We start from the raw sequence: 15,649 nt of genomic DNA, 5'->3' as shown, positions 1-15,649 counted from the left end.
CCTCGTCTGGTTGGGTTAACAAGGAGGGGGGGGGATAGAGAATAGTGGGAGAAGAACATAGCATAACACGGGTTCCATATAAAATGTAAGGTGATGCCAATAATACAGCAGTAGTAATGATAATAGTAATAGCACTATGACTAGTAGCAGTATAAGTAATTTCTTATTCTAGCAGCAGGTGTTGAGTGGAGTTGTAGGAGCAGCAGGAGACTTGTCATCACAGATCAGACTCTACAGCTCCAGAGGCAGAAATACCTGCAGAAAGAGACAGAAGAGGAGAGAGAGACGGAAGAGCACAATACTACAGGAAAGGGAAGATACTGAGTTAGTAACATGTATTTATGGGATATGAATCCATACTGGTGGAGAGAGAGAGAGAGAGAGCCACCAACATACTTTTAAAATAAGTATTTGTGTACATCATTGTCAGGTGTTGTGTAATCTGTATCTCTGAGGACCAATATGATACTCTGAGCTTAACTTGCACACCTGGATCGAAGAGCTTAAGAACCTAGGATATATTTGTTTCTGTGGTTCACTCACACTCATCACAACTGTCCCTTACAAACAGCATTTGTCAACTGTTAAAATATCTAAATCAGCCTGTGTTAAATTTACCTGACAAGAACCTCCACCTGCCTTTCCTGTCACTCTCTCTATTCAATAAAAGAAGAGATGCAGAAATAATAATAAAGAAGTAATCCAGTAAATGTAGGGTACCATGGTACCAGGGATCTGAAATTACTGAAATACTGTGATTTTAAAATGTCACTACATATTTAAAATCAAGGAATTTGAATATGTAACACAATGTGATGTTTATTATAAGATGGTTGGTCTGACTGGAGAGGGAAACAGTCATGATGAATCTTAAAAGTTTGACATCTGTGTCACTGTGGGAACTCTATAAAGAAGATTTTTAAATGATGACCATGTCCAGAATTCAGACCCTCTTGGGAAAACTGGCGGTGCCATGGCTGCTTGGCACTACTGGACTTTACTGTTGTTGGCACAAGTAAAATATGGTGGAATAAACCCATCAAATCAAAAAATATCCAAAGGCTCATCAAATTTCATCCTGACAAAGACTGTGAGGCAGAGAAGAGATTGAGATAACACGAGATGTGAGGGAAGAGTCAAGATGGGAAAACAAAACAACTGTACTGAACTGTGAATAGTGGAACAGTCTGTCTTTCCCATGAAATTTCTTCTATTTAGTCTACTTTTAAAGAAGCACTAACAACAAACTGGATTAAATACATGAATACATGATATTTCCAAGCATTTCCTGGCAGTGGACAGAGTCAAAGTGCAGCAGCAGTTCAGTAAACATGTGGCAACAAGCTTGACATTAGAGACCAGCAACATCTGCATGTGAAGAATTGTGAACCAATAAAACAGGCTATATTCTGCATTGAGGTCAAAGCCATAAAAACACAGAGTGTGAGATTTTGTTGAAATTGTAAATAGTAAATAAAGTTTTGTTGGTAAGATTTATTTATGTGTTCTGCCTGAGAAATGCTCTTGTAAATGTGGGATCCAGAACAAGATAAGAACTCTGGACCAGCCTGAGAGAGTTAGCAATACTACTATTATACTGAAGTACATGTTGACGTTATAACTGTATCATTTAGTGGAAGCAGTTTTTGTTTTGACTTGTGATCGTGCTATGATATAATAATGAGAAGATTTCATGTGATATAGACTGAATGAGGACAGAGGGAGGTGGGAGGAGAAAAACAGAGAGACGGCTGACACAGCAAGGAATGTCAGAAATGTCTGAGCTCTACATGTAAACACACTCTCACACATAGTTGTCAGTGTGTGAATGGGCAGTCCTCTGTTTGTGTGAACTCATTTATTATTTTTTCTGTGTGTGCTTGTCTATAACTGTGTGTTGCAGATGTGTATGTATCTCACTTTCAGCTTGTGTTTAGGTGTGTGTGTGAGTCTTTCTTTGTGTTTGCTCGTGTGTGCCCGAGCCAGCCTCGAACCCGTCAACCTCGTCTCAGGTAGATAGCGAGGTTATTCTAAGCTTGCCCTCTAGCGCTCGCTGCGCTGCTGCCGTATTTTCTTCCTCGCCGCTCTTTGTCTCTGCGTGGCGTCCCGAGGTGAAGCCGTCAGTCTCTGGCTCGCTGGAAATCCCCATTCCCACACTGCTAAAGTTCCACTGCTCTGATCAGCACTGTACCTCAGCCAGAGTCAGGCAAACTGCCTTATCTTTCTCATGTTTCCTTTCCACATTCTTAAGAAGCAGGTGGATGTTGTTTTGATCATTTATTGGTCTTTATTTATTGGTTTATCAGGTTTTCTCATGGTGATTAAATTCCCATTTGTAGTCCTTTCCTATTGGCCTGGGCTCAGCTATTTTTACTTTCACTTCACTCTTTTATCTTAAAAAATCTTAAAATCCACCTGGTCATTGAACTAATTAAGTTTCTGACGATTCTGCAGCTCTCTGTATAGCAACCCCACAGTTTAAGTGTGATGCACCGTACAAGAAATTCCCATCAACCTTAGTTTTAATTATTAGTCATGGATGTTGTGTCTGGGTTATCTAATCAGACTACGTAACACACACACACACACACACAGACATAAACCATAGATACACGCACACACTGCTTAATCATAAAAGTCCCAGTTTAGCTGGTGCAGTGGAGTGTTTAACCTTAAAAGGCAACATCTCTCACAGCGCAAGGCCGGACAGACAGTGTGACTCCTGACCAGACAAATGACATTCACGAATGTCAATCTGATGGTGTCTTAGGGGAGGTTTGAAATGTAGTATTCTGATGTTGATTGCTTTCTCACATGTCAACCTTTCTTTTTCTGTCATATGGCAGAAGTGGCTGATGTAAGTGGTTCTTTTTACAGCAGATACAGAGTGTGAACAAAGATTTTTCCCAGGAGAAACTTGGCTTGTATAATACTACTGCATGAAGCACAGGGAATTAGTTTATATCATAGTATATATAGCATTTGTAATTCAGCAGACCTTTGTAATCCTACACATAGGGCCTTTAATAGATTTATAGTTACTCTGACTCAGATTACAACATTTACATAGGCTTCACATGATTGTACAGTTGGTGTAGATGTAAATCTAGCCACTGTTAGCTAAGCTAGTATCTGTGGGAAGCTAAGAAAATATCATCCCTAATGAACACTATTGGTACCTGATTACTATAAGTCATTAACTTCTCTCTTTTTCATGACCATTTTAAGAGATGATGAAGCTCAACATAAACATGACTACAATCACATTATCCAACAAATTAGCTTGAAACAAACTTTGGACCACCTTGTTGAGGTGGATCCAACCGTGTTGTACTTGAAATAAAATGTCTTAAACAAATGTATCAAACCCTGGGAGTACTAAACAACCTCTCCATTTAGTTAAAAGGATGAACTGAAAACCTACCACTGATGCTGACTGTGAGCTCTGCTGCAAAGCAGTAGGAATAGACATAAGGAAAAGAGTGATGTTTGCACCAGGACAGTAGGATTTTATATGTTTGCACCTACTGTAGTATGTTTAATAATCGTTTGTCTCTCTCTCTCTCCTCTGCAGTCATCCAGTTTGGTTTTGTCTCTCTGTTTGTGGCTTCGTTCCCACTCGCTCCTCTCTTCGCCCTGCTCAACAACGTTATTGAAATCAGACTGGACGCAAAGAAGTTTGTTACAGAGCTACGTAGGCCTGTAGCCATACGAGCTAAAGACATTGGTAAGCTGAGCTGACACACATAAAACAGACTGGATATATATATATATATATATATATATATATACACACAATAGACCAGAATGCATAAAACTTGGAACTTGGAAAACATGGAAAGTAATTGCTCAGAAAAAGTGTTTTCCCCTTAATTCTCCTCTGTTTATGGTGGTAAATTTTGTGAATCACCATTTCAAACATCACGGGACACCAAAACTCTCCACTAAGACTAGACTGATTAAATTCTTTCAGGGTTAGCACTTCCTTCAGGCATTGAGGTTTAAAAACTGACGCCCCTTTAGCAGTTCAGTATAGTCATGTTTCTGGCAGCTGAAACCAAATATATTTTAAATGTTATCTTTTAGCAGTAAATCAGCCTTAATTTCAGCTTGACCTCTGTGCATTTTTGTGTTTATCCATAGGCTTTTGAGGTGCTTTAATAAATCCCAAACGTCATCCTATGAGTCAGCTGATGGATAAAGTGTTCCTGTATGGGTTTAGGAAATTCTCTGTGGGTACTGTCAGCAAGATAATGCCGTGACAGAACTATGAATTTAACCTGCTGTGTGCAAAGCTGTCTGAATAAGGTATAAAAATAAATAAAAACAATGACCTGATTTCACCAGCAGCTTTAATGAACAGAACTAGTGTGGAAGGACAGCATGGACACAGTTCACAGTTCACTCTTGCTCTTCTTTCTATAGGTATATGGTACAACATACTGAGTGGAATGGGAAAGTTCTCAGTCATTATAAATGTAAGTATTAATGCAGTGTCCTGCATTTCACTATCTGCTTATTAAATTAGTGATGAAGGCAGATTCGTACATGCACAATAAATATATGAAGACAAGTATTCTATAGTAGGTTCGGTATATATCGTGTCTATTTGAAGATCCTACGCAAGCACTTTTACACTTTAATAAATTATAACCAGTGGATTCAAAATTTTAAATTTATGTCTGAAATAATTGTTCTTATGATGCCAAACAGCACAATTACAGTTACTGTATGTAGCTACAGTGTTCCTTTTTTAAAGTCAGTATTGTTATGACATGGCCCAAAGGTTTCATAGAAATAAAGGATTCAGATAAATAGGTAAATGTTATTTTTTAATTACATAAAAAGTTATAAGAGTTTTCACTCTGTTTTATTCATTTAAAGACAACACATTTTAAAGTTTTAACAGTACGTTGAAGTCACAATATTAACAGTTCAGTAATGTCAAAGTTCAGATAGGAATGGAAGTCAAAGGTTAACAAAGGTTGCATAACACAACAGTGCTTTGCCACTGACCTCAAACTTCTCTGCAGGAACATTTCGACATGTAATCCAGCTCTCATCAGGTCTGTTGTGTGTGTTTGTGTCCTGCCTAGACTTTACGTTGTCTGTTGCTTTTACACTGATGACAGTTGATATTAAATACAGATTAAATCCCTCTGTTTGCTGAGATACCAGAATTATATCTAAAACACCCATACATGCTGATCTGTAGAGGTCAATGTGTATTTGTGGGGCTTCAGGAAAGCTCTGCTTGGGATTTGTCCCTGGCCAGCTAACTTAATCCTATTCCGTTTACTTTTAATACTAAACAGATTTGTGGAGGATTCTGAAAAATAGGCAGCAGGAGTTTTTATTTATTCTAGAGCTATGGGGCACTGGACACATATACACACTCTTAAGCTGCCCTGGGACCTTTAAGGCAATGGAAAACTGGAAGCAGAATTTCCCTTTTGTGAATGTATCTTGTATCTGTCAGTGCGACAGACTGTATTTAATGTTGCTAAATGAAAACATTGCAATGCATTACTCAAATATTTCTGAAACACATAATTTACCAAAGCTGCTGACAGTAAAATACTTCTGCTTCATTTTGTCTTTCTCTTTTTCTCTGGAGGCCTTTGTGATTTCCTTCACATCAGACTTCATCCCTCGACTTGTCTACCAGTACACGTATAGTCAGACCGGCACCATGCACGGCTTCATTGACTACACACTCTCCTACTTCAACGTGTCCAATTTTAAACCCGGAACGGCACCGCAGAACTCTGGTGACATCACTGTCTGCCGGTAATTACGCACAAACACACACAAACACACATGCACAGTTATGGTTTTTAGAGGCAACTATTTGTGACGGGCGCTGTTTAATACAAAAGACAAATCAAGGGTTCTTATAAAAGCAGTATTGTGATTACTATGAGAAAAAATAGCAAATTGGTCAACAAAAAGAACTACCCATTCATAGACTTATTTGTGCACGCACCCCCCTTGCTTTTTCTTTCTTTTTTTTGATAGATTATTCCCTTTGCTGCAAGTACTTGGTGAGCATTCAAGAAAACAGTCAGACCAACTCTGTAAATCTTTGATTCAGTAAATCTATTTCTACATCAGAGGAATTTTATTTGGTGGATTTTGTCTAAGTGGATAAAAAAGCATTACTCTTTCTTGCCATAGCTTATAACTTTGACCTTGACAAATACATAAACAATCTCCTTCAGTCTCTGTGTCAACAATGAATAACTACCATTATCATGCTCATTTCAAGGCTGCTATCCATTTAATCTTACAGAAGGATGTCTCTGTTTCCCTCTGGTCCAACTTTTCTTTCCTTTCAAACCTTTATTTATATCTAGAAGCCTTTGGGTAACACACTGAATGTCATTTGCACTTTCTTACATTCACAGTGGAATGCAAACCAAATAGCCTTTACTTTTTAGCATCTGCTGTCGACAGAGACTCAGCAAGCGTTTGCACTAAAAGCACAGCACACTCTTTCTGTGCCATAAAGCAATCCAAGATATTCTGTTTTTGTGAAAGCAAAGTATTGCTATTGTGATGTCAGCATTTGATATGTATAATAACACATCATCTGCATAAAGCAGCACATAGCGTTTTATAGTCAGTGTCATGTTTATATAGCAGGACTGACACATTATAGGAGTTGTAAGTCTAATTGCTTGAGCAAGGGCCTCTTTGTAGTTGATAAAGAATAAAACCGTTTCATGTGAAACACTCAAAGTTAATCCCATTCTAGGCTGTCAAAGGCCTTTTGCATCTAGTAAATAACTGCACAAGTTTAAGTCTGAGATGGGGTAGAGCTGATGATTCCTCTAAGATTTTCATGACTCAGACAGGGAGAGGAGAGAGAGAATATCTTTAGTTGAAAACTTCTGCCTCCAGCTCAGTCCCAACATCAGTTAGTAAACAACCACAATGTGAAAGTTACACATCAGATGACCAATTAGTTTTTGGTACAGATGTGGTTTAGATTGAAACACACACCTACATGCAGACACACTAATTGTCTTTTTGCATCCTAAGACAGTGACAACGGATATGATGGATACTGTCACAATGCCAGTGAAGCCCCAGTGCATAGGCAAAGACAGTGGACTATTGTATCTTCTGTGCATTTTCACACATGCCAGTGGCTAGCAAATCTTTCATAACATCAATATAAGGCACTGTAGGAGAAAAGGTCATGGATGCCAGCGCCCACAGACAGCTGAAGCCGACCTGCTGTTACATAAGAGAGCGAACAATTACAATGCAAGAATACAGTCTTTGTGTCAGTATGGTGTGGTACGTCACGTCAGAAACATGGTGACATACTGTATGGCCTGAACATTTTATAGGCGTGAAATTGGCTGGTGGATGTCCAAGAAGGGTGCGTGTGTCTGTGGGGTTTGTATGGTGTATGCACTGTACGTCTGACTGTATCTAGGCTCTGTATTAGCTGCTGATGTTGTGGTCAAGGCAAATGAGTCAGCTCAGAATGTAATTCAGAGTATGTCAGATGCCCCAGACAGCTCATGTCTTTCTTTTTGACCCAGTTAATTTGGGTACTCTTGTATGAATGAATACATGCAGGAGTGAAGAAAAGAGGTCAAGAATGAATGAATGGATGGATAATGGTGTCAAATGGGGTGATGGAGAGATGAGAGAAGATAACACTGAAGAAGATGATCAGATAAAGATGCAAAGATCTGGAGAAGGAAGGAGGGAGGCAACTTTCCTGACAAGTGATAAATGGTTTGGGCTAGGGCAGCATGGAAGGATGTAGAAATAACAAAGAGGAGGAAGGAAGGGTGGAGATACTGTAGCTGGATGGATGGATGGATGGATGGATGGGTGGATGGATAAATAGATGGATGGTGTGATAGAGGCCACCCACTAAGGTTTTAAATGTTTAATCACATTTAAAAACAGCAGTGTGAGGAACTTGAAGACAGTTTCTGCCTCAGTGGGCACAGCATTACTGTCTCTGCAGTCATGTTTTCTCTGCTATACTCCCAGTGTTGTTCTGCACAGTTTACATTTTAGAACAGTCACCAGTGTCAGCAAACAGATATTATAGCCTATTTCCAGAAGATAGCATTTTCTTTTACAAGACATACAGAGTAATTCAGCTTCATACTGTTTTCAAATTTTCATTGCATTTATACTGTTATTTGGCAGCAAATGGTTCTCAGACATAACAAAGGAAAGCAGAAGGATGAGAGTATTAATCACTGCATTAACAAAATAGCAGCAGAAGTAGCAATAGGATTATTTAAATCTAATACTACATTAAGTGTCTTCATATCAATACAATAAATATTAAAATGAATGATGGCTGAACATTCGGCTGCTTCAGTTTCAAGGGTCTGGTATTGTGCAGGTTGTAACCCTGTCACAGTGTCATCACTTACACTTATATAAAATGGAGCTATTGTTAGTGTTATTAGTAACACTTCTGCGTTTCCTACTATGACAAGTCAAAATGTCCAAAGACCCATTCCAGCTTCACTTAAAGTTGCCTGTCAGTTCCTTCTGGACTGTTGTCTGTTGTTATCTCTCTCTTGCTTTTAAAAACATTTTCTACTAACATTGCCACTGTAGACATATTTGGTCTTATTTTTTTAGAAACTCTAAAAATAGTTCTTTAAGGTAAGTGGACGTGATTGTTGCATTCAGTGTGGTACCCTTTCTGGTCCTACTGGGTGGCTTGTTGGGAAATCACCACACTGCTCTGAGTGCCTGTTATATAACATGAAAAGAAAACATCCTCATATTGCATGATTCAGTTGTATTGGGTATTAATATTGAATTTGCTAACACATTACAATGTACACCCGACAGATTTATGATGACTGTAGTGGTTGTTCCCACTGCTATAAAATGCAAAGTCTAACTGACCAAAATTTAGCCTCATAAAATGTGGTGCTTTATAGATGATTCAGGTATAAGGTCCTACTGAAAGAATCATTAGATCTAGCCTGTGACTTACTGCTCTTTGGCTAACCTTTGACCTTCATGTGGAGGGGGCAAGAGCAAAGAAGCTGTTTTTCTCCAAGGATATGTTTTTGTTTGGTTTTAAAGTACATTCCTGACATCTACTGACATCAGTTAGTTTTAAATCACATTATATTTAGTGAAAGAGCTTCACAGTGATTTACAGAAAACAAAGAACACACACACAACATAAACAGATACATCAATGTTAATACAAAACAAGAGGGAGAGTTAACTATAAATTCTTGTGGCAGAGAGGCTTCATATGTTGCAAATTATCGCCTCTACCAGGATAGATTTTGAGTATTATGAAAGTGTACTTTTAGGCCTCTACCTGCTTCATATCAAGACAGCGCCTATTCCCTGAGCTGACAGGAGGTTGGCTGTGGTTACACTCTTGTTACCGGGAGGTCAAGTGATGCCCAAGAAGTTATGTGATGGATTATCATGTCATTTCTCATAGGATGTTTGTCCTTGACACATCAGTCAAAAATGTTTTTTTCTCTAGTCAGTGTTCTTGTTTCAGAAATAAGCTGAGATCAGGAATAAATGTAAAAACATCAGGCAGAAAAATGTGGCAGTAAACATGTCCTACATGAGTTATGAAGATGTCTCAAGGGTATGGTAAATAATGTGTCCCTTAAAATTTGAGCTTTAGCTCTAGTTTCCTTTTTGTGTCATTAATGTATTTTTGAATGCTAAAATAAAGTGGCGAGCTGTATCTTTTGTCTGTAATTGATTAATCACTGGGATGGGGTCTGAGAAATACACAAAACATGAATGACCGAACAAATCCCACAGGGAATCTTTGAAAAAGTGCTTGCACAGGCTTAAGACACAGTGGTGCTTTGAGCTGAATGATAACATCAAACACAATGCTAACAAGCTGACGCCAAGCTCTCCATGTTCACCATCTGAGCTTTAAACACGATCCAACAGATGGTCACACATTACACATATTTAAACCTTTTAATCTGCTTTGCTATCTGTTCATTTTAGAATTAATTTAAAAAATTTGGTACTCATTTATAGAGCTCTACATTGCCAGGCTCCACAGTATATCATGGACTGTATTCAGAGGACACGCACATGCCATCCTCTGAGGCCCTGACCCTGGGAATAACTGTACCTTGGAGATCATATTTTTCAGGCAGCAGCCCCTGAGCTTTAGAATAGTTTCCCAATAAGCTTGAGGTAATTTAAAAAGCAATGAAAACCCATCTGTTCAGACAGGCAATTAGGTAGCATGTAGTATTTTATATTGTGTCTTATATCTGCTCCCCATATATTTTACCTCATATTTAATCTTTTTTTAATTATCTTTTTGATTGTGAAGCATTGTGTGACTAGTGTCTGTGAAAGATGCTATACAAATAAACTTTGTTTGCTTGCTTTATGAATTAGCATGCTAACATTTGATAATTAGCATAAGCACAGCTGAGGCTGATGGGAATGTCATTAGTTTACAGGTATTTGATCATAAAACAAAAGTATTGGGAAAATACGAAAAGTCAGAGAATCACCAAAAATATTGTAGTTCATCCTGAGGAGGACATTACTGTTCCATTACTATGTAACTCAGCAGTGAAAGTTTGATTGCCTGTGTACAGGATATTGCTCTTTTTTTTTTTTTTTTTTTTTGCTACATCAAATCAGAAAATCAGAAACATGTAATTTCAAGTCCAACTTAAATGATTATTCATGTTATCGCCCCTAAATTAAAACTCTTACAGATGGAGTGGAGTGGTCACTGATCCTTTATCAGATTAATCTGGAACATTGTGGGTGGAAATTTTGGATCATGGGCTTTTTCTCTTCTTGTTTCTCTCTCTATCTCTTTCCACCCAGCCAAGGGGAAGTAATAAACTGCAGCAGGATGGAAGTGGTTTTGGATCAAAGGCAGCGGGATGCCAGACCTGTTGTCATCATTTTCTGCTTTTAGATGTTCTATGGAAAGGATACAAAGGGAGAGGAGTACAAATGAGAAGGAAAAAATACAACATAGCTGCAAAGAGCAAACAGGAAGGGTGTCTGAAAAGCAGTTGCATGGACATATGATATGCACATGTTCTTGTACACAATAGATAGAGAGATGCTATTGTTTTAAGCTATTGGTCTGCTACCATAGTGTTACCTGACAGCAGCCATGTTTGGTAATGTGGGGTTAGTGTGTGTTTGTTTGTGTGTTTTTTAAGGATGGGAATGGTCTGACCCTTGTTTGTCTGTAAATTTATTCCTGGATCCCAGGAGGCACTGTATTGGCAGCAGGAACTCTTGGGATCACACACACAAACACACACACACACACACACACACACACACACACACACACAGTCTGAAGTCCCTCACATACTAAGCATAATCTCATTGAGCAGTCTTATGAAAGAATATTGAGTTAGATGCTCCAGTTGCTGCTGAGCTGCAGTATTATAACCAAACATGGAGCGTCTAGAAAATACACACACACACAGGGAGAGGGAAAGAGGGAGAGAAATGCTCCTTGATAATAATAATTTATATTTAATTCCACCCAGGCCAGTTGAGTTAAATTGACTGGAGTATGACATGACAGGAGCTCTTGTTTTACAGCTAAACTCACATTGGAAGTGTGAATTATTGGTGAGTGAGTGAGGGAAAGATGAATAGATCAAAGAAAAAAGAGAGGGAGAGAAGACTTGATTCTCACAGGCAGCATTCCTCACTCATGACTGTATAAGGAGAAGGAATCAGACACCATAAGACCCTGCTAACACACATACACACATTTCACCCTCCCTCTCTGTTATTTCTATACTGCTAGTCAAGTACTTAGTGAGACAGCTCAATCAGGCCATTTCATCTATTTTGGCCTCAGAGGAATTTTTTCATGACAGAGTGTGCATGAACGTGAAGGACTTATGTACTGTCAGTTGTCTCAATGTAAAACTTTGATCTGAGCCATTACATTAAGGTGATGTGTTTAACTGCTTGATCTTCTTTGTAAAAGACAGTTTCCAGTGTGATTGGAGTTTCCTGTTTTACTTTTCTGTCCGTTTTTGGCCTCTATCACACCAGGAGACAGATCAGTTTTAAGCATAGCTGTACAGTGATGATATAATGATGTCTGATGTCTATCTTAATGCCCTAATGCTGACTGGAAGAGTGCTCTGTGCACAGCTATGGCTCCACATAATGCAGACCTTTGTCCATAAATCACAACGTCTTTTATCTCTTCTGTACATTCAGTGGTTTGGGTGGTTGCATTTTTCTGCCTAAAGATGTTCTCTAGTTTAACAATGAGAGGGACTGTCTCTCAGCTCAGGCCTTGAAAGGACTTCTATATTGTTTACTGTATGTTGTACTATTCCCATAGGGAAAGGTCCTACTCTTTTAAAATAGCTGTTGTGAAAAAGTAGTCTGAATGTTCTGTAACATAAAGCTAGGAGCTAGGAGGGTCACTACAGATATATAAGTATTTTACTGATCATACAGTGTCAGATGTATGTACAGATGAAGGCCTTTCAAGAACTTTACTGATATCACAACATATTTCACCAAGAAATCAGTGTCATTTTACTGTATGTGCTGACACCCTGCCGCCGTAATTGAAGGATAACAATTCAGTACACTCAGGTTTTTTGGTGCTACTGCCTTATTTGGCCTGGTATGACCAGTAGATTATGGTGACCTATGTTTGCTAATGCTAGCAAAATTAACAGTAGATTGATATTATTATGCAGCTGACATTACTGAGGCAGTTCACTGACTTAATACCTCACTTATACTGCGGGGACAGTATGTTTCAGCATGTAACCGATAACACAGTCCAGTGGTGTCGTCATGAAAGTCAAAGAAGCAGTAAACACACTGTAGGTAGACGTGGAAGTGTTTAAGTTGGAAAATAAAACTTCATTAATTCCTCTTTGCATTGATACATTTACTTTGGTGCTGCAGGTATTTAAGCTGCATTCTTAACTCCTCCGCCCCACACTAGTGTCAGCTCAGCTGGCTGTTGAGCTGAAGAGTTGATTCTGACTGAATCCTGCTGTTTTTTTTTTTTTTAATTTCCATATGGAAATGACTGACTGCATCCAAATAGTTAAATTATAAATAGACCCTGAAGTGGAACATAGAGGTTGAGACCCTGTTTATGTTATTTAGGAGTGATTGCATCCTACAGGAAATGGCTTGGCTTTGTACCAGGAACGACTGCACACGACAAGTTGTCTCATCAGTGTATGTATGTTGTTGAAACCAGATGTTTGTCCATATGTGCTTATCTACCACATTCTCTTTCCTAATGATTCTTGTCTTTAGTCAGTTTTGTCAGTTTTGACAGCAGATGGACAGAAAATGGCAGAAATCAGATGTTTTCTTCTTCAAACTCCAGACAGGCCATTGATATCCTCCCCTGTTTTCTTAAAACACCATAGCTACAACTTGACATCATTTTATTTTGTTCTAGTTGCACTGCAGCCAACAGATTCAGCAGCTCTGGCGCCTGAATTGCTGGCTGCCACAGGTTATGTTACTACAATATGTTTTCATTTTTATGGCCTCTTACACTCTGCTAATGCAACACTTGCACTTGCACTTAGTATCAAGTGATACTCACAATAATTATTCTTGACCCAGCTGGCTTGGTTCAATACAGCAGCCTGCCAGTGACAAATAAGGCAAATTTTTGTTTCACTGATTTCACTGAACTTTTGTTTTCTTTCTCTTTTTTTCAACAAAGTAAAACCAAAATAGAACCTAATTTTATAAATAAACAAGCTCAAACTTTGGCTCAGAAATATGTTTTCATTTACGTGTGTTAGATCCTCCACTCCCTCAAGGCTTGAACTGAAATTGGACTTCACATTTCTGATGTCCAAAACAGATATACAGCTGCTTCATGTCTGTGTGTGTGTGTGTGTGTGTGTGTTATACCGGATGAGACCACGTCCTCAACCTGCCCAGTCAAATAAATTCCTGTGCGGTTGTGTTTTATCTGCCAGCCATCAAAACACATCTTCTACTCTGTCTCTCTATTTTTTCTCTCATTCTTTTTTCTTTCCATTTTTCCCTTTTTTTCATCTTCTTTTGCTCTTTATCTTTAGTTTCTTCCTCTCATTCTTCTGTCTCTGTTCTTTTCCTCTGTTATTCTCCTCTCTTGTCTCTCTCTTTTCTCCCCATCTTCATTCTGAACATACCAGCCATTAGCTCAACATATGGTTTGAGTTTTCTGCTATTTGTTTTGCCAGCACAATAAAGAGTGTTTACTACAAAGAAAACAAAGGAAAGGAATCCTTATAAAGTTTATTGCACTTTGAGCCAGGTCCCAGACTGGGTGAAGGAGTAGTATGTTGTAATGAGTCTACAGGATGTCTCAGCCAGGTAAAGCTAAATCACTTTGGGTCACAGGATGAAAGTAATAGCGTAGGAGGAAAGTTTATCTGAGACTGGGCTGCATCTCCCACCAACCACCTGTGAGACAGTGTGGATGCCTTCCTTGGATTATCCTTTGACTAAGACTGTTTTTCTGTAGGTGGTCCAATGTTACTGCTCATGCTAAGTACCCACTTGATTTCAAACAAAGCTCATTCAAATATTTTTCCACTGGGCACTGAGCTATGAAATGAAAGAAATACTCCTTTTTTAACATCCATATTGTATTCATGTGTGTTTTGTTCTAGATATAAAGACTACAGGGAGCCCCCGTGGTCTCCAGACGCGTACCAGTTCTCCAAACAGTACTGGTGTGTCCTGGCTGCAAGACTGGCTTTCGTCATACTGTTCCAGGTATTTTAATCAGCACAACACACAGGGATTAGTCAGAGGTCTTTAACAGGTGCATACACGTGTTTAGAATATTTCCAATACATGAGTTACACTGCAGTATATTAAAACACACACACAAACACACACACACACACACACTGTTTTGCATTTATAGGTTTCATCTATTGCCCATTTTATGGTGTGCAATTGTATGGAAGTGATTTGTGTAATAAAAAGACAACATGATTGTGTTTGCATGTGTTTGTGTGTGTGTGTGGGCCAGTCACTTATAATTGGGTGAATCACGTTGTACACTCATTATGGTCAGGGACATTACCAGATGCCTCAGTTACCAATCAGCTCATTTTCAGTGTGTTGGCCCGCGTGCCTCACTGACATATGTCCACCAAATGTCCTCCAACAGCAGGGTTTTCAGTACTGCTGCAGATTCTTCACTGTCAAACACATGAACAGAATTCATACAATACAATGTCTTTCAAGTTTCTAGGTCAGAGGTTTTCAAACTGTGAGCTGCGACTCCCAAGGGAGGTAGCAGAGAGGGCAGCGTGAGGCAAAGATACTGTGTGAATTCAAAGGAACAGGTGCACGATTGAAACAATTTGCATCAAAAATCTTAATCCTTCTTGTAGTCATAACTCAGTCAAACCTGAACACAAAGACGTGATACATGATACGTGATAAATCCAGTGGGACTTACACTTTCCACTTTCTCTGATTTCCATTTTGAATAATTGTCTATAAATCTGCAAAGAAATAACAGAAAAAAGACACCCCTCACAACTCCAGATCTTACCTCAGAGTTTTTATATTTTCAAATTTCCAGTTCTAGATGTCATACATACATTGGTACATTTAAAACTGGAACTGCAAATAGCTAATGTGGCATACA

The 15,649-nt window shown here is 38.7% G+C and overlaps 1 protein-coding gene across 6 annotated transcripts in view; it reads left to right on the top strand.

Moving 5' to 3' along the window:
- Window positions 1-15,649, top strand: part of ano2b (anoctamin 2b) — a 197,753-nt gene that overhangs the window by 36,662 nt on the left and 145,442 nt on the right. For 5 of the 6 annotated variants that reach the window (XR_007815005.1, XR_007815003.1, XR_007815004.1 and 2 more), the window contains 4 exons: window positions 3,575-3,727; window positions 4,426-4,478; window positions 5,618-5,790; window positions 14,655-14,760. Coding sequence is in view for 2 of the 6 variants with exons in the window: in XM_018684297.2 (XP_018539813.2) it covers window positions 3,575-3,727; window positions 4,426-4,478; window positions 5,618-5,790; window positions 14,655-14,760 (485 nt within the window). In the remaining 4 variants the exon portion in view is untranslated. Of the gene's footprint in view, window positions 1-3,574; window positions 3,728-4,143; window positions 4,308-4,425; window positions 4,479-5,617; window positions 5,791-14,654; window positions 14,761-15,649 lie in introns of those variants that run through there. The other variant, XM_018684299.2, reaches the window with a different exon arrangement.

Source organism: Lates calcarifer, linkage group LG18, assembly GCF_001640805.2.
Source record: "Lates calcarifer isolate ASB-BC8 linkage group LG18, TLL_Latcal_v3, whole genome shotgun sequence".
NCBI lineage: Eukaryota > Metazoa > Chordata > Actinopteri > Centropomidae > Lates > Lates calcarifer.
Note: the sequence above shows the minus strand (reverse complement) of the source record. Positions and strands in the feature narration are given on the sequence as shown.